Genomic DNA, 23,359 nt, shown 5'->3' on the forward strand with positions numbered 1-23,359 from the left:
TTCTAGGTGAGGGGCCAGCGAGTAGCCCGAGGTGGTAGTGGAGCCTGTCCTGCAGAGACTCTGGGCCATTTAGATTTCTCTCATGTCACCAGAGTCTGGTGGCCAAGTGGCTGGAGGACGAACACCGGGAAGGTCGGAGGCCTGGGTCCTGGTTCAGGGTCTACCCCGTCTTAGCCTCAAGTTCTCCGAGCTTAAGAGGTGCTCTCAGAGAGAATACAGACGCTGCTGCCTGTCCTGGCACCTCCTCGGCCAGGCGGGGGATGGAGGCTGTGAGGCTCCAACAAGAGGTTGAATGGGAGGGCTGTTTACAAACTGTGACGTACCAGGCCTGCTATGGGGTTCTTAGGATAAGCTCAAGGCACTTCCAAAGACCTACCCGCCTGAGTCCACCCCCAGCCAAGTGATGTGTGTCCCACACAGGCAGGTGTGCACGTGGAGTGTGTGTGTGTGCACATGCACACAGGCTCGTCTTCCAGTCGGGGCTGTGTCACCAAGCCCTGGAGGGTCCAGCCAATCGTCCCTTCCTTCCTGTGAAATTTTTGGCTGTCTTCTCAGTGGGAGTGGGTCTTTGACCAAGGAGTCTCCCAGGAGCTCTTTGTTGGCCAAGGAGGAATCTGCTCCTCAGGATGTTGCCGTCTTGCAGCGTCTGGCCCTCCTCTTATGGCTGGCAAGTGCCTCCTGGCTCAGGGCTTGGGTGGCAGTCAGGGGCACGCCCAGTCTCCCTGCACAAGGTGGGGTGCCTGGCCCAGTGGGATCTCCCTGACGCTCAGGTCTGCTGTCTCAGGAAGCTGGCACTTCCTCGAGGTTCCAGGAGTTCTTTCACGTGGGAACCTTGGAGGGGCCCTCACTTTTCCCTCCCCAGGATGAACCATCACGGGGAAGAAGGGGTCGGCCTCTGGGTTCCAAAGTGACCACAGAGCACAGGGCTCCTGCGGGGCAGAAGGACCGTGCCTCGGACACTTCTGAGCCCACGGGAGAGGTGGCCGAGGTGCAGGGATCCTTTGCCTCTTGGGACTGTTGAGAGCTGCCTCTGAAAGGCAGACACCTGCCAGGGGGTCCTTCCCAAAGTGAAGCCCGAGGTTTCCACGAAGAAAACCTGAGGTCCTTGTCCCACAAACCCATCCTGGCGGGTCAGGAGCTGAGAAGAGCCCACGTCTCAGGTGTGCAAGGGGAGAGGTCCAAGAACAGAGTTTCAGGAAATAGTTTCTCCCACAGTTTAGTGATGAAACAGGGAGCAGGATGTGAAGGCAGAGCTGGGTGCTGGAGCCGGGTGCTGGGTGCTGGAGCCGGGTGCTGGAGCTGGGAGCTGGGTGCTGGGTGCTGGAGCTGGGAGCTGGGAGCTGGGTGCTGGAGCTGGGAGCTGGGTGCTGGATGCTGGAGCTGGGTGCTAGAGCTGGGAGCTGGGTCCTGGAGCTGCATGCTGGAGCTGGGTCCTGGAGCTGGGTGCTTGGTGCTGGAGGTGGGTGCTGGCTGCTGGAGCAGCTGGGTGCTGGGTGCTGGAACCGGCACCGTTGTTTTTTCAGACATCACATGTCACGGAGGCCAGCTCTCGGCCAGGTGCTGGGGCACACAAACGCACTTTGTGCCCCCCGTTCCTGCCCTGTCGCCAGTAGCAGCAGGAGCCACGATGGGCCTGACCCTTGCCCCCCGCCTGAGAGGCAGACTTGGAGCCTGGAGCCCAGGGGGTCAGGTGGCTTCTTTCCCCAGAGTTGTGGCCTCTGTCCCTGGAGAGAGCAGCACCTCCGTGAAAGACCCACAGGCTGCAGTCCAAGCACCATAGGCTCTTTTCTACTTGGGCTTCATGGTCCAGATACTTCAGAAAACTTTTCTGAATTACCCACAACAGTTCTTACTCCTGCCCTGGTCACTGGGAGTTCAGTCCTGACCCTGCAAGGTGATAAGGGACACGCCATTATTAACCAGCTCTCTGGTGAAATCTCTACTCTCAGAATGAACATCAAAACTTTCTTCTTCTTCATATTAAAAACATTCAGGTGATAAAAGATGCCCAGCACCCGGCATTGAATTTCAGTTTCAGATTTCTGTGGTGCCTCCCCTGAGCCTGGGAGCTGGGCCTCCATCAGTGTTGTCCAGTTCGCAAGCCGGGGTGCCCCCAGGTGGGCACTGCTGGTCACTGGGTGCGGGTGACGGACTCTCGGGGGCAGCTCCTCCTGCCCTGAGGGACTGCCTGGCCGGGGTACCCACATAGCCTCCTCCGGGCCCACACGGCAGGGCCTCCGAGCCGAGGGGCTGCTCCGTCTGTCCTCCACGCTCCGCACGAAGCCGCGTGCCAGGGAAGGAGGGGCAGGCCGGCCCAGGGTGGATCCCCTGCTCCTAGCCAGAGAGGGAGCGGTGCCTGGCGGTGGGGGGTGGGGGGGGCGAGGACCGGCACTCCCCCCGGCTGAGGTCCCACCTTTGGTGACTCAGGCCGGTGGTTTCCACGCTGATGCAAACTGCTGAGCAAGCAGCCGCCCCATGCCCGGGGGAGCCCCTCACACCCTGGGCCCTAAGTTTCCCCCCGGGAGCCCTTGCTGGGAGGGCACCTGTGCCCTCCAGACCCCTGGGCCACCACGCAGCGTGGGAAGACCCCCTGCTGCCTGTGACCTGCTGCAGTGTCATCCCGACCGCACTCCCAGGGTGAGGGAGGCTTGCTGTCTGCCTGCTGCCCCGGGGGCCCAGCTGGGTGCTGAGTGGGGTGGCATGTGCAGGGAAATGGCCGATGGGGTCTGTCCCTGAGCGTCTGTAATCCGGATCCTTTCTCAGGAGCCCCCTCCCTGGGCCACGAGGGCGAGGACCCCGTGAAGTGGCCCACACGCTGGCTCTCACAGGAGGGCATTGGACGTGACTCTTCTCTGAGCGCGCCTGGGCAGGAGGGTCCGGGCGTGTCCGCCCGGAGCAGGTTTGTCCAGCCCTGCCAGCCTGGCGAAGCTTGGTTTCAGAAAGGGCTCATCAGCGGACACAGACCCTCTTTTCATCCGGGCCCACCTGGTGCGCCCCTGGCTGCTGCAGACCGAGGGGGGCTCACGGGGGGCCGCCCGCACTCAGTGCTTTGAGGCCCTGGGTCCCGGGCTTCTGTCGCTTTACTTTGGCCCAGTGGCCCTGTCGGACCGGCCTCCTTGCCTGCAAATGAGAGGGTTGTGGCCTCTGCGAGCTTGCTGACTTCAGGAGGGATGGAAAGAGATTACATTGAGGGCCCAGGGCGGCGGTGAGGGCACTCAGTGGGGGGCAAAATTCCCCTTTCCCACGGGGGAAGGAGAGAGGGAGAGAAAATGGGTTACAAGGACCAGAGTCACGAGCAGAGCAGGGCGGGGCTCCGGAACGCTCCCTGGATGGTTCCAGGTGCCGAGATGTGTCTCTCTGGACACACTGCCCAGGCGTCCCTGAGGCTGCCCGGCCCAGCCTGTTCTCTGGCCGAGGGGTCAGCTGTGCTCCCGGGAAATCAAGTGTCTCGCCTCCGGCATGTTGTGGTCCATGGGCCATCCCCTCCGAGGCCAGAGTTTCCCAAGGAAGCATGAGATGACCAGACCACGGGGCGCGCGTGTGTGTGTGTGTGACCTTTGTAGCCACAGCAGAGGACGCTGCCAGCAGATCACTGTCTGAGTGTGGGAGCGGGCCCCAGCCTGGCCAGCGCCATCCCATGCTGCCTTGCTCCCTGGTCTGGTCCGGCGGTTACTCAGGATCCACAGGCAGCGTTTGGACGCTTGTGGGGTGTTCTCACTGGTCAGAGTGGCTGTGAGGTGTTACTGGTATTTAGGGCCTGGGGGCCAGGGCACCAGACATCCCACAATGCTTGGGGCATCCTATACAGTGAAGAATTGTCCGGCCTAAAGGCCGACATCGCCAATGCAAAGAAACACCAGGCCGTTTCATCATAAAGCCGCCCGTCTGGGCGGACCAGTCTCCTCTGTTTTTCTGAAACCCATGGAGGCTGTTCTGTGGCCGTGGGGTGAGAGCAGCCTGGGCCCTGGAAGCCAGCGTGCACCCCTTTCCCAGGCCGTCCTGGCTGCCTGGGTTCCTCCCCCTTCCTGTGCCCACCCGGCAGCTCCTGCGGCAAGACCCAGGGGCAGCCAGCCTGTCCCCAGTCTGAGCGTCAGAGGGACACTTACGTCATGCTCTGTGCTAAGCGCCTGTCAATCATCCGTGCGCCGAATTCTCCCAACGGCCCTGCACACTGGGCACAGTGATGCCACTTTACTAATGAAGAAACCAAGACGCACAAGCCCAAGGCCACCCATCGGGCAGTTGACATGGGCAGAGCTCAACCCAGGCCGTCTGGCTCCTGCGTCTGTGTTCTTGGCACCCGAGTCTCCCTCCGCTGCAGAAGTGTCAGCCCACCGAGCCCACATGCCCCTGTCGCTTCAGGCAGATAGAAGAAAAGGGGCAAAGGGCACAGGCGTCAGCTAGGCCACGGGCCGCCTGCTCTGGGAGGGCTCGTCTGCGCTTTGGAGGGGAGCCCAGGCCCCCTGTGCACTAGGAGGGCCTGGTGCCCAGCCGAGAGGAGCCCTTGCTCACGCTTGTCAAAGCGACAGCAAAGGTCCTGAGGGCGGGAGACTCATCCACAGCTGGCTTGGCCATCGCCAGCCTGCCAGCAGGCCCTGCTACAGGAGCCAAGTGGGGTGCACGACACGGCTGTGGCTGAGAAATGCTGCCCCGTGGGGCCGCTGCCTCCCCTGTACCTGCCCTCCTGCAGCACAGCCGGCACCCCGGCCCCTGTGGGCAGCGCCCCCCGACCCCTGGCCAGGGCAGGAGAGCAAGCGCTGAGCTTCGTCAGCAGGACGGCGCGTGCGCTGGGTTTGGGCCGGGGAAGCGTGTGGCCTCTCCGGCGTCACAGTCTGGGGTGACGACCAGGAGTGTCATCACTGAGGACCAGGTGGGCCCAGCCTTCCCTCCACGGCGCCATGTCATCTTCCTCCCCCAGAGGAGGGTGGGGTGTGGCTGCCAGCCTGAGGCCTGGAGGCCTAGTTGCGTGTTTCTCGTGTGCCGTGCAGGTTGCCCACTGAGGATGGCCAGATGGTGGCCCGCTCCTCTGGCCTCTGCCTCTTCTTGTCCCTTTGTGCCTACCCTGCCCCACACACCAGTAACCTTTGGAGTTGGCTGGCTTGACCCAGTTTGGGGGTGAACGCCTTGCCCGCCTGAGTGCATAGCTGCCCGCGTGGGCGGAGCTGACCAGAGCGCCTTGGCCAGGGTTGACAGTGGGTGGCTTCTGAGCTCTGGGTGTCATTGCTGACGGAAGGTGACCCACCTTCAGGCGGTCTCCTGCTCCAAAGGCTTTCCCTGCAGAGGGACGGGGCCCGGCCAAGGGCCGGTGGCTAGATCTGGAGTGGAGGTGAGTTCCCAGCCGCCCAGCGACTCCCCTGTGTGTGGGCACTTACACACACGCACGCACACACACGTGCGCACAGACGCGCGTGCACACACGTACACGCACACTCACATGCACGCACACGCACACACGCACACACATATGTACATGCGCGCACACACGCACATGCACACGCACACGCGCACACACACGCTCACTCACGGGGTGGGGCGGGCAGGCTCTGGGCTGCTGGACTGGCCCCAGCTCATCCTGGCAAAGCTGAGTCTCAGGTCGGCACCTGTGCGGAGACGTTTTCTCAGGCTGCATGTTGATCCTCTAGTCTCGGGACAAGTCAGAGCAGGCAGACCCACCGCCCGTGAGCTCCTGGGAAAGCTCCTCGGACGGCCCTGTGACGGCTTCGCTCCCACCAAGTCTCCGGCTTTGCAGGCTCTTCCCAGGGCACCTGACTCCCCAGCTGGGCTCACACAGAGCCTCATTATTATAAGTTTCCTGCTGTCTGCCCGCCTCTCCCCTGCTGCCAGCCTGATGGCACAGCCTAGGAGGCTGCCCTGCACCCCTGCTGCAGCCCCGGGCCGGCCTCCATGGGTGCAGGAGGCCCAGGGAGCAGGGTATTTTCCCCCTCTGGCCTTCGAGGGGTCCCCCTAGAATGCCTCTTGCCATTTGCTTCTTGGCTTGGCAGACAGGAGGCAAAGTTGGGGAGTTTGGCAGAGAAATAACAGTGGGAAGAAGTCCTGGCCAGAGCAGGAGAAATTTCCCTGCGCGGAGCACAGGCGGCCAAGGCGGTCAGGAGCTGCTGGTGTCTGGGAAGTGCTCGGGGCGGCAGGGCGAGGGCCTGGGGGCTTGCGTTCAAGTCCCACTGTTGCCCTTCCCTCTACAGGAAGGCCCCCTCCTCCCTGGGCCTTTGACTCCCCTCCTGGACCGGGCCCACTGGGACCGGATCAGTGGCTGTCAAACTTTTCTGGCTACAGCGCACAGTATCAAGTACATTTTACCTGACAGCCCAGCCCTTTCTACCTGCACTGCACGCACTCTGATATTTTTTATTCCAGTGTATATTATTCAATCCCATTTAAAAAGAATGATGGTCACAGTCTGCTAAATTGATTTCATAATCCATAACGGGTCACAGCCTGCAGTTTGAAAAGTAGTCTGAGATGCTGGCCACGGTTCCCTCCACACCAGACACCCCGGGCTTCTCTGAGCATCATCGCAGGGGGCAGCGGGGGGCTGTATCCCGAGGGCTGAGCCCCTCTCCCCTTCTCTGGCCAGATCTACAATGGGACCCTTAAGCGGGAGGCAGACAGCAGGCGTTTCAGCTCCTACAGCCAGATGGAGAGCTGGGGCCGGCAGTACCCCCGCAGCAGCTGCAATCCCCCCGGCACCGGCAGCGACATCTGCTTCATGCAGAAGATGAAGGCCAGCCGCAGCGAGCCCGACCTCTACTGCGACCCCCGCGGCACCCTGCGCAAGGGCACGCTGGGCACCAAGGGCTCCAAGGCCGCCCAGAACCGCTACAGCATCTACAGCTCCTGCAGCGGCCAGAAGGCGGTCAAGAAGTACCCGGTGCGCCCGCCCTCCTGTAGCTCCAAGCAGGACCCCGTGTACGTCCAGCCCATCACCTGCACCAAGGACCAGTCCTTCAGCCACTCAAGGGCCAGCTCCAAGTGAGTGTCACGCGGCGGGGCGGGGGGCCGTGTGGGGCATGGGAGACGGACCGTTAGCCCGGGAAGTTCTCAGCGTGGAGACACTGAACATGCCTGTCGAGTGCGTGAGTTTTCAAGGGTCACGGGTAATGAACAAGGGGTGGAAGATCAGAAGCTAGCTGGGCCAGCAGTTCTCAAAGTGTGCTCCTCTGGCCAGTAGCCTCAGCATCACCGGGGAACTTGTGAGAAACACTCCTGTCAGGCCCTCCCAGACCTCCAGCTCAGAAACCCTGGGAGGGGCCCGCAGCGTGTGCGTTACCAGCCTGCAGGAGACGGAGACCCTGCCAGGGTTTGAGAATCCCTGGGCTTGGGCGTGTAAACCTCTCCCCACGTTCTGAAAGAGCAAAGGAGTGTGCCCTGGGGTCAGCAATGGGAAAGAGCCGGGTCCGACTTACAGGGCAAAAGACCTAAAAACCGGTACGATCTAGTGCCAGGGGTGGGAATGCAGGAGATGAAGTGGGAGTCCTATAGAGAGCCCTGGGCACAGGGTGGCTTGGGGATGGCCACGGTGTCTCGAGGGTCTTGAGGCCTGCCCTCCAGGGCTCAGAGCCCCATGAACCTTGGAGCTGTCCTCTGTCACCACTGAGTGGTCCTTTCTTTATTCATGTGTTTGACATTCACTGAGCATGTGTGGTCTGTGGTCAGAGCGGGGAGACAGCCATGAAGAGAACGACAGCCCAGGGCCATCCTGCAGCTGCAGGATTAACCCCCTGCCATGGAGCCCACGAGCCTTTGCAGTCTTCATCTCTAACCCTCAGAGCCCTTCCAGGCTAGAACCTGAGGAGAAACAGGCACAGAGACATTAGGTAGGTCGCCCAAGACCACACAGCCGAGGCCACACCCTGTGCCCTCCCCTACTCACCATGCTGTCCCGACCATAAGCAGAGCCGTTATAAAGCCGGCCCTCTCCTGGCTACTCAAAGGCCGTAAGGGGTATTGAGGATGCTCCGCAGGAGGACTAAGAAACCTCTGTCCCATGGAGACTGACCAGGGCAGTGCCTGGCCCCGGCTCATCGCCCCAGACTGGAGGCCCCAAGAGGACAGGGTCAGGTGAGCCATGGAGGGCGTGAGTGACAGGCCACTTGGAGGTGACGTTCGACTGGCAGATTCTGGGCGACATTCTCTCAGTGAGGCTGGGGGAGACTGGGGAGCTCTGCCCCGTGGGTGATCTTTCCAGAAATGGAGTCGGGCACCTGCTATGGAAAGGCATGAGGCTGGTACACATGAGGAGTGTTTCTCCCTCTAGAAACGCTGGGAAGATTTCTAGGGGGGCAGGGCTGGGTGCCAAGAAGGAGCAGTCCCCACTGTCTTGTGGGACCCAGGACACGGGCAGCTGGGGAGGCAGCCTGTAGTCAGCACCCTGGGAGCTGGCATGGGTCCTGGAAGAGAGGTTTCCTTTCCCTGGGAAGGCAGTGGGTCTTCAGTGGGTCACGGGGATGGTGAGGGGAAGGGACAGAGGCACCCCTGAGCCCTGATCAGGGCACAGTGCAGAGAGCAGTCTTGCTGGAGCGGACGCACATTAGGGCTAGAAAGTATGCAGGACACAGCAGAGCCAGACTATTGGGTTAGAACATGATTGTTCTAGTTTTGTGGCTCAGAAAAGCTGATTATTGGCCATTTAGTGTGGTTCGACCTAACACATGCCCTTGGATGTCAGTTTAAGCAGCCTGAACTTGAATTTGCAGTATGAGAAGCTGCTGATGGGGACAACACAGTGAACAGTGTTAAGACTGCTCATCTGGGGAAGGGGTGTAACATTTCGGCTGGGAGTGAGAGAAGATGGGTGGATGATGGATGGATGGAAGGATGGAGGGATGGGTAGTTGCATAGATAAATGGGTAATGGATGGATGGAGAGAAGGTGGATAAATGGATAGATGGATGGATAAATGGATGTGTGGATGGAGGGAAGATGGGTGGATGATGGATGGATGGATGGAGGGAGGGAGGGAGGGAGGGAGGGAGGGATGATGGCAGGGCATGGATAGATGGACAGGCCCCCAGCCATTCTCTTCCATTTTCCCAGTACCAGGCACAGACAGGAGAGATGGCAGAGTGGGTGGAGAGCTTCCGCTCAGGAATAGAGCGGAGTTTTTTCTCAGGGCAGAGGTAACTTGCTGCTTGGACACGAACCTATGACAGGGCCTCGTCCCAGCAAGTGTTCACGGCGGGGTGAGCCTTCCCCCTCCTCTGGAGGAGCTGTCCACAGCGGGGCCTGGGGCTGCCTCATTCTGGCTCTCGGGCATGCAAGGGGGATTCCGAGCCCCCGTAACCCTCGCGCACCCCACGCCGCGCGTCCCCACAGGATCTGCAGCGAGGACGTTGAGTGCAGCGGGCTGACCATCCCCAAGGCCGTGCAGTGCCTGAGCTCCCCGGACAAGAAGTGCCAGGCCATCGGGGCCTATTACATCCAGCACACCTGCTTCCAGGATGAGTCTGCCAAGCAGCAGGTAAGTGGCCTGGGCGGGGCCTGGGCGGGGCAGCCTGACCCTGCATGTGAGCTGGTGGCGGCACTTGCCGATGGCTCCTTCTACCCCAGCCCAGCTGCCTGCGGCCGGGAGTGGGCCTGGCACTGCCCGAGATCAATCAGAACGGGCATCTTAACCCTCTGTGGGAGCAGAGGCCCTGGTGGAGGGGACGCCACTTGGCCAAAAAAGAGACACTTGGTGACGGCCACGGGTTCCAAAGAGACCCCTCCTCAGATTCCACTAAGGAGGGACGTCTCCCTCCACTTCAGCTTCCCCCCCACCCCCTCTCTCTGTTTCTGTCTCTCGTCTGTCTCTGTCTGTCTCTGTCTCTATGTCTCTCTCTGCCTGTGTCTCTCTGTCTTTGTTTCTGTCTCTTTGTCTCTCTCTCTGTCCCTGTCTCTGTCTGTCTCTGTTTCTCTGTCTCTCTCTCTGTCTCTGTTTCTGTCTCTCTGTCTCTGTCTCTCTCTGTTTCTGTCTCTCTCTCTTTCTCTGTTTCTGTCTCTCTGTCTCTGTCTCTCTCTCTTTCTCTGTCTCTGTGTCTCTCTATGTCTTTGTTTCTGTCTCTTTGTCTCTCTCTCTGTCCCTGTCTCTGTCTGTCTCTGTTTCTCTTTCTCTGCCTCTCTGTCTCTGTTTCTCTGTCTCTCTCTTTGTCTCTGTTTCTGTCTCTCTGTCTCTGTCTCTCTCTGTTTCCTTCTCTCTCTCTTTCTGTTTCTGTCTCTCTCGCTTTCTCTGTTTCTGTCTCTCTCTGTTTCTTTCTCTCTCTCTTTCTCTGTTTCGGTCTCTCTGTCTCTGTCTCTGTCCCTCCGTGGTGCCATCGTCTCTCACCAGGCTTCTGTGGTGGAAAACAGGGCTGTCTGTGCCTCTAAGCATGGCTGGCAGCGGAGGACTCATCAAGTCCTCCACTGTCAGCCCAAGGGTGCAGTCCCGTGAATGCATTTCCTAGAGTGGGCAGGGTCCGTCTGCATCCAGTTCCTGCTGTATTGAGGAGGCGTTTCCAGGGGGGGGTCTCCCTACCTCAGGGTTCTGAAGTGTGTTTCTATGCGTGTTCCCGTCTGGTCCTCACACCACGCTCCCGAGGAGGGGCTCAGGGAGTCCCGGCTAGGGTGCGAGAGAGCTGGCGGCTAAGTCCTGCCTTTGCTCCGCGTCTGGCCGGTCACTCTCCCTCTGCGCTGCCTGTTTACTTCGGCCGCCCTGGGTGTTTCGGTCGGGGTGAAGCTGCTCCAAGTGGAGGGCCGTCAGCCCAGCCTCACCGCCCTGCCCGGCGCTGGGCGCCCTGTCCCGCAGGTGTACCAGCTGGGCGGCATCTGCAAGCTGGTGGGCCTTCTCCGCAGCGCCAACCAGAACGTGCAGCAGGCCGCGGCCGGGGCCCTGCGCAACCTGGTGTTCCGTAGCACCACGAACAAGCTGGAGACTCAGAGGCAGAGCGGCATCCGCGAGGCCGTCAGCCTCCTGAGGAGTACCAGCTGCACAGAGATCCAGAAGCAGCTGACCGGTGGGCAGCCCGGCCACAGAGAGTGGGGCGGCTGGGACGCGCTGGGGTGGCCACAGCCCAGGACAGGGTGGGCGTGGGCGGCCTCAGCCTGACACCCCAGCGGTCCCCTGGGACCGGTGCTGGCCAGGTTGGTCGTGTCCAGCTGGTGACCCTGGGTATTGTGTCCTTCCATCCATCTGTCCATGTCCATCCATCCGTCCATCCACCATCTATGTGTGAGGGATAGAGGGAGGGAGTGGAGGGTTGGTGTCTAGGCAGGACCCGTACTCAGCAGACCCAGGGATTTGCAGGTGAAGGGGAGCGAGCAGGTCAACAGGTCTTCAGCGCTTGTATCCAAGGCTTGTGCCAGCAAGCACTCAGGGTGGGCACACAGGGCACAGAAGTGACCAAGGAGACCTTGAGTGGGACGGGGAAGATGGGGCCACATGCAGAGCAACAGTAGGAGTCTCTGGGCTGACTTTTGGGTGGAAAGCAGAGACCGCGAGAAGATTCTGAGTACTAGCATTGGTATCAGAAAACACTGATGAGTCACACGTGGTTTGATCAGCTTCCCTATGTGTAACTTTGACCTGCACAGAGAGCTCTAGACGCTCTGCCCTCAAGAGCCTGCCGTCTAGTTGAGACGTGGGCAAGTGGGCTCGCGGGATGCTCAGATGACAGAGGCCCGTCCGGGAGGTGGTGTCCGGCCGGGGGTGGCACTGGGTCTCTGGTCTTCCTGATGCTGGCGGCCCCCACCCCCAGGGCTGCTCTGGAACCTGTCCTCCACCGACGAGTTAAAGGAGGAGCTGATCTCGGACGCCCTGCCCGTCCTGGCTGACCAGGTCATCATCCCGTTCTCCGGCTGGTGTGATGGCAACAGCAACGTGCCCCAGAAAGCCGTGGACGCCGAGGTCTTCTTTAATGCCACCGGCTGCCTGAGGTGAGGGCGCGGAGCACAGCCCGGCTCAGCCCAGGCTCAGCGGGGCAGAGGGCTGACACCAGCCTGGCCTCCTGGGCCGACTCCCAGACGTGGCTGCGTCCCAGCTTCCCTGCGCCTGGTGGAGGCTCAGGACCCCACCACCTCTGCTGAGGGGGTCTTCCTTAGGGGTCTGAGTGGAAATGCTTGGGTCTGAATAGCTAAACTGGCTCAGCTGTTTCCCCTTCCGCGCCACAACACATGCCTTCCTTGTGCCTGTCTTGAAGAGCATTTTTAGACACAGGTCGGCTGCTGGGCTCCCGGCTGGGGTGCGAACAGCATCTGCCGTATTCCTCAGCGTGGAGACGGCACTGCTCTGCCCAGAGTTCCCTGAGTTCTGCCCCAGGGTGTGGCAAAGGCCCTGGAGGCTGTTGGCGGAGGGACCTAGGTGTGCTGCTTCCGGGGTGGGGAGCGGTATGGAGGTGGAACTGTGGAGCAGATCCCCCCTAAGGGTCACACCTCACTCTGACGGGGTTTGTCTTCCCCAACTCCTGGGAGCCCCAGAACAGGGGGACAGTTGGCTTGGGCTCCTCCCTCCCCGCCTCTGGCGGCAGCCTCTGGGGAGCAGAGAGGCTAGGCAGAGGCAGAGCCAGGGTAATCGAGGACTTTGTGGGGTGGCAGCAGTCACACCCCACCTGCACCAGGCAGAGGGGCCCAGACTGCCCGGGGGGGAGTGAGCCCACTGCTGGGGGCAGAGCACAGCTTCCGTGGGGAGGGACGTCCAGTCCCCTGCCCAACAAGTGCCACGAGGGCAGGGTGTGTGCCTGGGCTGCCAGCGGCACCGGAGCCCTGGACACATAAAAGTTACGGGCCTGGGGACCAGGTGGGCAGGAAGGGTGAAAAGAGCCGGGTTCCAGTGAGACCCCTTCCCAGCCTCAGCCAGGAGCCGAGTCCCAGTGAGACCCCTTCCCAGCCTCAGCCAGGACTGAGGGATTCGCTGAACGATTTCTCTTTCCTTCCTTGGCCCTCATTTCTGTTTCCCGCCTGTTCCTTTCCTCTTCCTTCCCTCCCACCTGTCCCCCCGACTCCCCACCCGCCCCATGTCCTCCACCAGGAACCTGAGCTCCGCGGACACAGGGCGCCAGACCATGCGCAACTACCCGGGTCTCATTGACTCCCTCATGGCCTATATCCAGAAATGTGTGGCAGCCAGCTGCTGTGATGACAAGGTGAGCGTCGCCCCAGGTGGCACCGCTGAACCTAGACACCTCTCTGTCTCCAATCAGTGAGGGCGGCCTGGGACTCCAGGTCCTGGTACTTTTCTCTCCCGGATTCCACAGGGCAGGTCTGCGCTCCTGGGAGCCTTTAAGGCGTGGCCTGGTGGCCGGAAGGGACCCAGAGCCTGGCCAGCAGGGGGGACCTCTGGATGCCGAGCAGCCCGACCCTTCCTTGGCGGGGGGGCGCCCAAGCAGTGGTTACAGGGGCAGGTCCTCTCCCGCACTTAGAGGCTTTGTGACTGTGACACTTCCCTCATCCCTGTTCCTCAGTTCACATCGTATCTACCTCGGGGGTTGTTTTAGAGACTCAGTTAATAAGCAAAACACGAAGAGAACTCCTGGCTCAGGGCGAGCTCTCTGTGAGCGTCCGCTGCCGCCCCCAAAGGCCCTGGTAGAGCCACCCTCCCACCCCCCAGGACCCTGGACACCTGCCCAGACAGACAGAAAGGGGAAGTCAGGGCAGGAAGGTAAACTGGAGGCTGAGGTCCTTCCGCACAGCAGGACGGAGACTGGCGAGCAGTCCCCAGGGGGCTGGCCGGGCATCACGGCCCCTGGGTCCCGCACACGGTTTCCCTGGGGAGGGATTTCGTCTCCCACTCCCTCCCCTGGAAGTGACAGCCGCCTTCAGGAGACAGCTTGTCACTTGACTGCTCAGAGTGGCCCCCGCAGCACCGTGATCTTCCGCTCTGGATGGAACACCCCCTCCACCTGGGTGACCCCGGGCCCTGGAAGTCAGGGGCTCCCAAACCCCAGCAGGGCCAAATATTAAGAGGGCAGATCTGCTGCCTCACCCCCGAGCCGGGAGGGTTTACGGAAGGAAAGCGGCCAAGATCTGGGAGCAGCTGCCACTGGGGACTTCTTGGACCGTGGCGGGGTCTGTGCTGGCCCAGGGCAGCCCGAGGGGCCCGCCCTCTCGTTGGAGGGATTGTGGCAGCAGGGACTGAGCCAGGCGTTCGGGAGCCGAGCAGAGGCTCAGCGCCGTCTCTGCTCGGCCCCCAGTCTGTGGAGAACTGCATGTGCATCCTGCACAACCTGTGCTACCGCCTGGACACCGAGGTGCCCACCCGCTACCGCCAGCTGGAGCACAACGCCCGCAATGCCTACACCGAGAAGTCCTCCACCGGCTGCTTCAGCAGCAAGAACGGCAGGATGATGGTGAGCGTGTGTGTCTGTCCGTGCGTCTGTCCGTCTGCTCCCGCTGAGTCCCCCGGATCCCACTGCCTCGTGCACCCTGCCTCTCTGCCCTGCTGGAGCCTGAGGCCAGTCCCGGAGGATGGACCCCTGCCCGACCTTGGCATCTTACGACACTGGGGGTGTGTGTGCTCGGGATGTAGGAGCTGCTCAGACCCCCAGAGGCCAAAAGCTCCAGCCCCCTGTTTGCAGGCCTCGTGTCTCTTGCTGTGTGACTAGTAAAGTCTCGCCCTCTTCATCTCACCCCTGAAGATTGGGGGGCATCCTGGTTCCCACCGCCTCCTGAGCCCCCCAGGTCTCCCCAGAAGCAGAGGGATGCTGCGGAGGGAGGGTGGCCGCCATCACTGTGCCGGCGGTGGGAGCCAGGCCCTGGACCACCCTTGTTGGCCCCGGGAGGGTCAAGTTCAGGCTGTGACTCTGGGAGGGGTGGAGGCTTCAGGGTGTGAGACCCACAGCAGCCTCATAGCTGGGTGGGGGCAGAGCTGGCCTGGGGCACCGAGGATGCTCTGTGCCCCGTGGAGACGGCAGAGGGCACAGTTGCCCCTCACCCACCGGGGAGCAGCTGCAGTGCACAGAGGAGGGGGCAGCGGGTGCTTCCTCATCTGGGAACCGTGACCCTGAGGCTGGGGGAGCAGAATGCGGGGGTTCAGCCCCTCTCGACTTGCTTCTTGTCCCCAGAACAACAACTACGACTGCCCCCTTCCTGAGGAAGAGCCCAACCCCAAGGGCAGCGGCTGGCTGTACCACTCGAACGCCATCCGCACCTACCTGAACCTCATGGGGAAGACCAGGAAGGACGCCACCCTGGAGGCCTGCGCCGGCGCCCTGCAGAACCTGACCGCCAGCAAGGGGCTGGTGAGCGCCCCCGCCCGCACCTGTCTCTCCACCCGCGGTCCGAGCTCAGCTCCCCGCGGCCCCACGTGCCGGGGCCCGCCTGAGTCAAGGGTCTGGCGTGCGTAGGCTCTGGGCCAGGCACTGGGGACGTGTGGAGGGAGCATCCTCAGCCCCTGGGGACGCCCAGGTGGAGGATACGGGCGGTGGAACCCAGCCGTCCTGGATTCTGTCTGTGCCGCAGAATCTGCCTCCTGGTGTCCGGCCCTGGGCTGGCCTCAGGCTCTGCCTGGGATGGGGGACAGGATGAAGGGTGTGTTTGTGGTAGGAGAGGGGTGTCCTCTTTGCCGAACTGACGGGGTGGAAATAGAGGGTCTGGGGTGTGGGCAGGTCCAGAGGAAGATGTGGCAGGATCGGGAGAGATTTTGAGGCCACGGGCAGGGGGAGGGCTTGATGGACTTGAGACGTGTGCCGTGGGAGGCACGTCTGCGGCTACCCCGCCCTCTTCTTTGCTCAGGACAGAAGGGGGGCGGGCGGAAGGAGGACAGGGGTGAGTTGAGGGTAAAGGAGGACCCCCCCCCCCCACTGAGAGGGGATGGGCCGGGGGTCTTCGAGAACCCCACACCAGCCCGGACCAGGTTACGGCCAGGATGGCTTTGCTGCCAGCGGCCCGGATGGGCTGACCTGGATGGCATCTCCACGAGGCACAGGCCCGCTCGTATCCCTCCTTGACTCAAGTATGTACTGACTCCACAGAAGGCAGGGAGGTTGGCAGAGGACGGTGGGCACTTCCTCAGGTGCCAGGTGCCCTCGACCCGAGGCTTCACGTGAGCAGCTAGTGCCAGGAAGGGTGAGGCAGGCAGAGCTGCAGCCGCTGGCACCGGCTCAAATCTGGAAGTTGATTCTGGGGCCCCTCCCGCCGTGAATGAGGGGCCGGAGACTTCCCTCGTTCCCTGGGCTCCAGGCTGCTCCGGGCGAGGTGCAGGTGCACGTCTGCCCGGGGCTTTGTTCTGCAGTCACCCAGGTGGGAGCAAACGTGTGTCTGTCTCTGCTTCCAACACGGAAGAGAGAAAGTTCTGGGGTCTCTCGGTTTGGGGTAACTGGCCCTCTCCGGCCTGCTGGGCGGCCTGGGGAGCCCAGCCAAGGCCTCACTCGTCCGTCCCTTCTCTCAGATGTCCAGCGGCATGAGCCAGCTGATCGGGCTGAAGGAGAAGGGCCTGCCTCACATCGCCAACCTCCTGCAGTCGGGCAACTCAGACGTGGTGCGGTCCGGAGCTTCCCTCCTGAGCAACATGTCCCGCCACCCCGCGCTGCACAGGGTGATGGGTGAGCGCCGCGTGGCTCAGGCCAGCCCCCGCCCCCTCGACCCCTACTTTCCAGAGCCTACCGAAAGGTTACCCTCCGACCGCTCCCTGGGGTTGGCGGGGGGGAGCTGGCCCAAGAGAGGCTCGGGCATGGGAAGAGGCAGGTCACCTGAGGATGGGGCGCAGGTGTGCGAGGTCCCATACGGTCCCAAGCCCCGAGTTGGAGCCGCCAGGCCCGGGGCCCCGTGGGAGCCCTCGGTCACCTGACCCCGTGCCGTCCCCTCCTTTCTCCCCCAGGGACCCAAGTGTTCCCAGAGGTGACCAGACTCCTCAGCAGCCATACCGGCCACACCAGCAACTCGGAGGACATCCTGTCCTCGACCTGCTACACCGTGAGGAACCTGATGGCGTCGCTGCCGGGGATGGCCAAGCAGCACTTCTCCAGCGACATGGTCTGCAACGTCATCAACCTGTGTCGCAGCAGGTGGGCAGCATGGGGGCCCCTCCGTGCCCTCCCCGGCCCCGCCGAGGAGCGCTGCTGCAGCCTGAGCAGGCCGCGCGGTGCAGGGGGCGGCGGCGGGGAGGCTGACCAGGAGGGAAGTCCAGAAGCCGAGCTCCTGCATCCAGGCCTCGGGCAGCACACTTCCCGGCCGGGGGACCGAGCGACGCCGAGTCCTCGTGGGCCAGCGGGAGGCACCGAGCGGCAGACCCAGCCGTGCGGGAGCTGCGTCTGCTCCACGGGCCCCTCTCCTCTGAGGACAAGGCCGGGGGTGGGACCGGGGCCCCAGAGAGAGCCCCGGGTACCTCTAGGTGGGCAGGGGCCTGGGGTTGTGCCCGCCGTGTAGAGTGAGCCCCCGTGGGGCTGCGCTCTCGGGTGCCCAGGGGCCGCCCCACGAGGAGGTGAGGGGGGACGGAAGGGGCCGTTCGTTCATCCTTAAGTTGCTGGAGTCTCACCCTTGATGGACTTTTACCCGTGCAGTGCCTCCCCCAGGGCTGCAGAGGCCGCCCGACTCCTCCTGGCTGACATGTGGTCCAGCAGGGAGCTGCAGGGGGTCCTCAGACAGGTAAGGGCCCACACCTTCCACCCCTGCCGGCGAGGCTTTCCCGCTCCTTCCCGCCACTGACTCGGGTCCACGCGGCGCAGGAAGGGAGAGGCCGGCCCCTCGGTGACTGGGATCCAGGCGCTGAGCGGGTGGAGGACAGAGGAGACAGGAAGTGCCGCAGAGGCCTGGGGGTGGGGGGTCTTCTGAGAACGAACTGGGAAGCAGGCGGAGCAAAGGCACGTCACGCACTTGGGGGCACGTGTGCACTCTGGCTGGGAAGGCGGGTCTGGGCCGCATGGCGAGACCCCGTCAAGTTTAGACTAAAGGGTTTGCTTTGGGCGCCGGGGAGCCATTGGGGGTTTGGAGCAGAGGGTTACACGCTGAAACCGGCCCTAGGAAGGCTCCTTGCGTGCACTGCAGGGCGGAGTGGACACGATACCAGGCTGCTGGATCTGCCCGGTGGCAACCTTGCCCCTCTGTCCCCAGCACCTCCCCTCCCCCCAGCCGCGCGGTCGGGTCCAGTTCTGTAGGAGCCCTTCGTGCTGACTGACCTCCTTTCCCATCTCGGGGGCAGCCGCTCTTTAGACCGAGGTGTCAGCGGCGGTGAGGGTGGCCATGAAGGGCAGGGGCAGAAGGAACAGGCGGGTCGGGCTTCCGGCTGGAGACCCTGTGGTTACGTTCAGAAACGGATCAGCCAGGGAAGGGGGGGAGGGTCAGGGGCTTCTGAGGGAGGAGGGAAGGGAGCCCTGATGGAGAGGTGGAGTCTGGGGTCCGCGTGCGGGGCCTGGGGAGAGGCCAGGCTGTGTGCAGACGGCTGCGTGTCCACGTGGGAGAAGCCGCGGGCACGGGCAGCACGTCTGCAGGAAAGTCTTGGGGGACAAGGGGGGAAGCAGGGAGGAGACCCTCCCTGGGGGCCGAGGGGATGGGAACAGGAAGGGCCTGGATCTGGGCAGCCAGAAGTCTCCGGTGGCCCTAGGGCGCAGCTGTCGAAGGGGGCGAGGGGACCCATGGGGCCCTTGCGGGGGGGGGGGCTGGGGGGGGACCCCCTGGGCAGGAGAAAGGACGGCTCTTCCCCCAGCGCGGTGGGGAGACGGGCGGGGCCGTGTGAAGCCGCTGCCGGGGTGGCCCTTGTCCTGCCCTTTTGGGCAGGTGGGCTCGGCCACGTGACAGTTGCCAGGAAGGCCTCGTGGAGGGGAGGCGGGTGAGAGGACCAGGGAGCGCTTTCTCCAGCTGCTCCGAGGTGGCCCGAGGGCTGGGCTCACCCGGATCCGGAGGCGGCACCCGCTCGGGACGCACAGAGAGTCCCCTCGTCAGGCTCTCCTGGGCCACGCAGTTGGAGCCAGCTTTGACCGCAGCCCCAAAGGGACTGGGCTGGTGCTTCGGTGCTCGTCCACCTTCACGGGGCTGTTGCATCCCCAGTGAGGCCGCCGTGGGCTTGGTCCCTCCTGCACACCAGGGGGACGGGGCCCCGGAGTCGGCCTTGACTCGGCCAGTTGGAGGACAGCGGGGCTGGGACCCAGGACTCGTCTCTCCTGGGACCTTCCACCACACCCCGCCAAGCTTGGCAGGAGAGAGCCTGCAAACCTGCGGGGGACGGGGGGTGGGGGTGGGGGGGGATGATCACGTTTCCCATGCCCAGACCAGGTGGGACCGGGGCTTTGAACCACCTGCCTTGGGCCCCTGTGTCCCCACCGGTCAGTGAGCGCTGACGAGGCTCTCAGAGGCCAGGGCTGGAGCCAGGCGCCCCTTCTCAAGGGCCGCCCTCAGTCACTCCGGAGCATTTATTGAGCACCTGCTGTCTGCTATGAGACATACAGGAGTAAGATTCGGTCTCTGCTCGGCATGCACTCGGGGCTGGTAAGGCTGGCGGTGGCAGAACACACGGGTAGACAGAGCCCGTGACCCTTCCGACCCGCCGGGCATGACCTCCCTGCCAAGAGCTCTTGTCGGGATTCATTTTTTTAAAAAGCGGGGCCAGTCAGAGGAAGAAACAATTTTTCTAATCTGATTTCGGTGGCTGCTCTGTTTCTAGAGTGACAAGCAGTAGCTAAACCCTCACGCCTTGATTCGGGTTTCTGTGATGGCAAAAAAGTAGGACGTTGCGTTGTGCGGAAGGCCAGAGCCATCTCACTAACTCGTGAGTGTCAGTGACCTCATGCTTGGTCACACGTTTAATCAGGCCAGTTTTAGCCCCGACACACGTGCGGAGTGTGTCCAGAGAGCTTCGCGCAAGCTCGAGGATGCTTGGGGGCAGCCTCTGACCGCGTGGACGCCCACACTGGTCCGTCCTGTGATGTTTCATATAGCTCCTGTCTCTCCCCCACAGCAAGGTTTCGATAGGAGCATGCTGGGAACCTTAGCTGGGGCCAGCAGCCTCAGGAACTTCACCTCCCGATTCTAAGAAGAGGCTGCCCAAGCAAGTTCAGCTTGCAGGTAAGAGTCGGCCCATCCAGGGCAGGGGGCGCCCCCGGGACCCCTACCGCGGCCTCAGCCAGTCCCAGAGAAAGGAGCCAGGCGGTGCTCCCCAGGGATGCAGAAGCATCCTTCAGTCCAGCTGACACACGGTGAGGCTGTCTGTGAGGACAGCCGTGTAGACTGCCTGGCCAGTGACCAGCCCACACGGGATGTTAGCGGTGTGCAACGTCCCGGTAGCATCGACAGGCCAGAGGTCTGGGCAGAACTGCTGGGTACAGCCGTGTGCGTTGCACACCGCACGACCCAGGTGGTGCCATTCACGTGGACTGCAGGGCGAATGGCGCCCCTGCAGTGACACCACGTGTCGTTTTGGGTTTGGGCTTCTAGAGTTCACCACCTTCTTTATAATCCACCTTCCAGTCTCTGCAACATGCCTAGTGTGGACAAGCTTGTTTCCAGCTGACGATTCTAGGGACCAAAACCTCACATCCAATATCTGTGGCAAAGGCTCATAAATAAGCCTTAGCCTTCATTAGACTCACCTGGGATGCTTGCTAAACTGCACACTCCTGGTCCCAGCCCCAGCAGTTCCGATTCAGTGGCTCCGGAGCGGGGTCCAGGAAAATACATTGTTAAACAAGCATCCAAAGTGATTCTGATGCAGGTAAGCCCAGGACCACGCTTAGATGCTCAAACCAGACCTCGTCAACCCTCGAGGGTCAGCAGAGGCAGGCAGCCCTAGGGTGGAGCCATCTGCAAAGAGCCAGGGATGGGGACAGGGTCTTCTGAGCTGAAGGGGACTTCCTCGTGCCCCAGCTGGGGGGGGGATGATCACGTTTCCCATGCCCAGACCAGGTGGGACCGGGGCTTTGAACCACCTGCCTTGGGCCCCTGTGTCCCCACCGGTCAGTGAGCGCTGACGAGGCTCTCAGAGGCCAGGGCTGGAGCCAGGCGCCCCTTCTCAAGGGCCGCCCTCAGTCACTCCGGAGCATTTATTGAGCACCTGCTGTCTGCTATGAGACATACAGGAGTAAGATTCGGTCTCTGCTCGGCATGCACTCGGGGCTGGTAAGGCTGGCGGTGGCAGAACACACGGGTAGACAGAGCCCGTGACCCTTCCGACCCGCCGGGCATGACCTCCCTGCCAAGAGCTCTTGTCGGGATTCATTTTTTTAAAAAGCGGGGCCAGTCAGAGGAAGAAACAATTTTTCTAATCTGATTTCGGTGGCTGCTCTGTTTCTAGAGTGACAAGCAGTAGCTAAACCCTCACGCCTTGATTCGGGTTTCTGTGATGGCAAAAAAGTAGGACGTTGCGTTGTGCGGAAGGCCAGAGCCATCTCACTAACTCGTGAGTGTCAGTGACCTCATGCTTGGTCACACGTTTAATCAGGCCAGTTTTAGCCCCGACACACGTGCGGAGTGTGTCCAGAGAGCTTCGCGCAAGCTCGAGGATGCTTGGGGGCAGCCTCTGACCGCGTGGACGCCCACACTGGTCCGTCCTGTGATGTTTCATATAGCTCCTGTCTCTCCCCCACAGCAAGGTTTCGATAGGAGCATGCTGGGAACCTTAGCTGGGGCCAGCAGCCTCAGGAACTTCACCTCCCGATTCTAAGAAGAGGCTGCCCAAGCAAGTTCAGCTTGCAGGTAAGAGTCGGCCCATCCAGGGCAGGGGGCGCCCCCGGGACCCCTACCGCGGCCTCAGCCAGTCCCAGAGAAAGGAGCCAGGCGGTGCTCCCCAGGGATGCAGAAGCATCCTTCAGTCCAGCTGACACACGGTGAGGCTGTCTGTGAGGACAGCCGTGTAGACTGCCTGGCCAGTGACCAGCCCACACGGGATGTTAGCGGTGTGCAACGTCCCGGTAGCATCGACAGGCCAGAGGTCTGGGCAGAACTGCTGGGTACAGCCGTGTGCGTTGCACACCGCACGACCCAGGTGGTGCCATTCACGTGGACTGCAGGGCGAATGGCGCCCCTGCAGTGACACCACGTGTCGTTTTGGGTTTGGGCTTCTAGAGTTCACCACCTTCTTTATAATCCACCTTCCAGTCTCTGCAACATGCCTAGTGTGGACAAGCTTGTTTCCAGCTGACGATTCTAGGGACCAAAACCTCACATCCAATATCTGTGGCAAAGGCTCATAAATAAGCCTTAGCCTTCATTAGACTCACCTGGGATGCTTGCTAAACTGCACACTCCTGGTCCCAGCCCCAGCAGTTCCGATTCAGTGGCTCCGGAGCGGGGTCCAGGAAAATACATTGTTAAACAAGCATCCAAAGTGATTCTGATGCAGGTAAGCCCAGGACCACGCTTAGATGCTCAAACCAGACCTCGTCAACCCTCGAGGGTCAGCAGAGGCAGGCAGCCCTAGGGTGGAGCCATCTGCAAAGAGCCAGGGATGGGGACAGGGTCTTCTGAGCTGAAGGGGACTTCCTCGTGCCCCAGCTGTCGCCAGGACCCCAATCCCAGCACCCGGGGAGGGTCCTGGCTGGGGTAGGGGCTATAACTTCAGTCCAGGTGAAGTGGATTCCAAGCCCCTGGAAGGCAGGCTTAGACCTCAGACACGTCCCTTTAGACCTCAGACACCCACTCCTGGCAAATGGGCTCCAACAACGTGAGGACAGGAAAGGAGAGGAGACCAAAACCGGCAGATGCCTGATGCACGCAGTCACGGCGTTCGGTGCTGCGCTGGCCACCGCGGGGGGTTGGGGTGGGGGGCAGCTCTGACCCAACAGGAGCAACCTACGAACGTGTCGAGGGCGACCCTGACCCCAGGCTCAGGCCTGGGCACGTCTGTGCGGACGTGGTGGGAGGGGGACAGCCCTGGCGAGACCGGTGGCGTGGCTGTCCCCCTGTGGGCACTCACTAGAGACCTTGTCCTTTTCCAGACGTGATACGATCCAGCTGAGAAGACTCGAGCCTTGCTGGAGGGGTATATTCTGTCCAGCTGCACAGCATTGGGAAATGTTTAACCACAGCTGAGAGCAAACCGGGACGCTGTGGATGACAAAAATTCTTTTAGATTCTTTTTTTTTTTCCTTGGGGGAACTGACAGGCAATGGGGGATGGGGAGGGTTGGGGGGCCTTTCTTCAGTTAAGGGAGCTTACGTCTGATGTCAATACTTCTGTTGCCGAGAAACGGTACATATACGTGTGTATAGTGTGTGTGTGTGTGTGTGTGTGCGTGCGCGCACGCGCGCGCGTGTTGCCGCGCATGCGTGCGTGTGCGTGTGCTGAAAGCAGGACCTCAAACTGCAAAGAGCTATGTGAGCTGCCGGACTGCAGCTCGCGGTGGTGGAGGGACTCGCCCTCACGGGCGCGGACGATGTGTGCTTTGGGTGTAGCTTCCCCGTCGTCCTGAGCTGTGTGTGCCGGGGCAGGGGCCACGCCAGCGCCAGGCCCACAGGGACCGCTGCAGGGG

General features: G+C 62.0%; 1 protein-coding gene across 2 annotated transcripts in view; it reads left to right on the forward strand.

The window, feature by feature from the left end:
* PKP1 (plakophilin 1) overlaps positions 1 to 23,075 on the forward strand; it is a 44,217-nt gene extending 21,142 nt beyond the window's left edge. The window contains exons 3-14 of one of the 2 annotated variants that reach the window (XM_007456140.1): positions 6,593 to 6,987; positions 9,331 to 9,475; positions 10,778 to 10,985; positions 11,727 to 11,904; positions 12,995 to 13,109; positions 14,157 to 14,312; positions 15,027 to 15,203; positions 16,352 to 16,505; positions 16,781 to 16,967; positions 17,463 to 17,547; positions 19,853 to 19,959; positions 22,827 to 23,075. In XM_007456140.1, coding sequence (XP_007456202.1) covers positions 6,593 to 6,987; positions 9,331 to 9,475; positions 10,778 to 10,985; positions 11,727 to 11,904; positions 12,995 to 13,109; positions 14,157 to 14,312; positions 15,027 to 15,203; positions 16,352 to 16,505; positions 16,781 to 16,967; positions 17,463 to 17,547; positions 19,853 to 19,927 — 1,875 coding nt within the window. In that variant the 3' untranslated portion in view covers positions 19,928 to 19,959; positions 22,827 to 23,075. Of the gene's footprint in view, positions 1 to 6,592; positions 6,988 to 9,330; positions 9,476 to 10,777; positions 10,986 to 11,726; positions 11,905 to 12,823; positions 12,859 to 12,966; positions 13,110 to 14,156; positions 14,313 to 15,026; positions 15,204 to 16,351; positions 16,506 to 16,780; positions 16,968 to 17,462; positions 17,548 to 19,852; positions 19,963 to 22,826 lie in introns of those variants that run through there. The other variant, XM_007456139.1, reaches the window with a different exon arrangement.
* The last annotated feature ends 284 nt before the right edge of the window (positions 23,076 to 23,359 follow it).

The sequence above is a fragment of the Lipotes vexillifer genome, unplaced genomic scaffold (genome assembly GCF_000442215.2).
Source record: "Lipotes vexillifer unplaced genomic scaffold, Lipotes_vexillifer_v1.1 scaffold1201, whole genome shotgun sequence".
NCBI classification, from domain to species: Eukaryota; Metazoa; Chordata; class Mammalia; order Artiodactyla; family Lipotidae; genus Lipotes; species Lipotes vexillifer.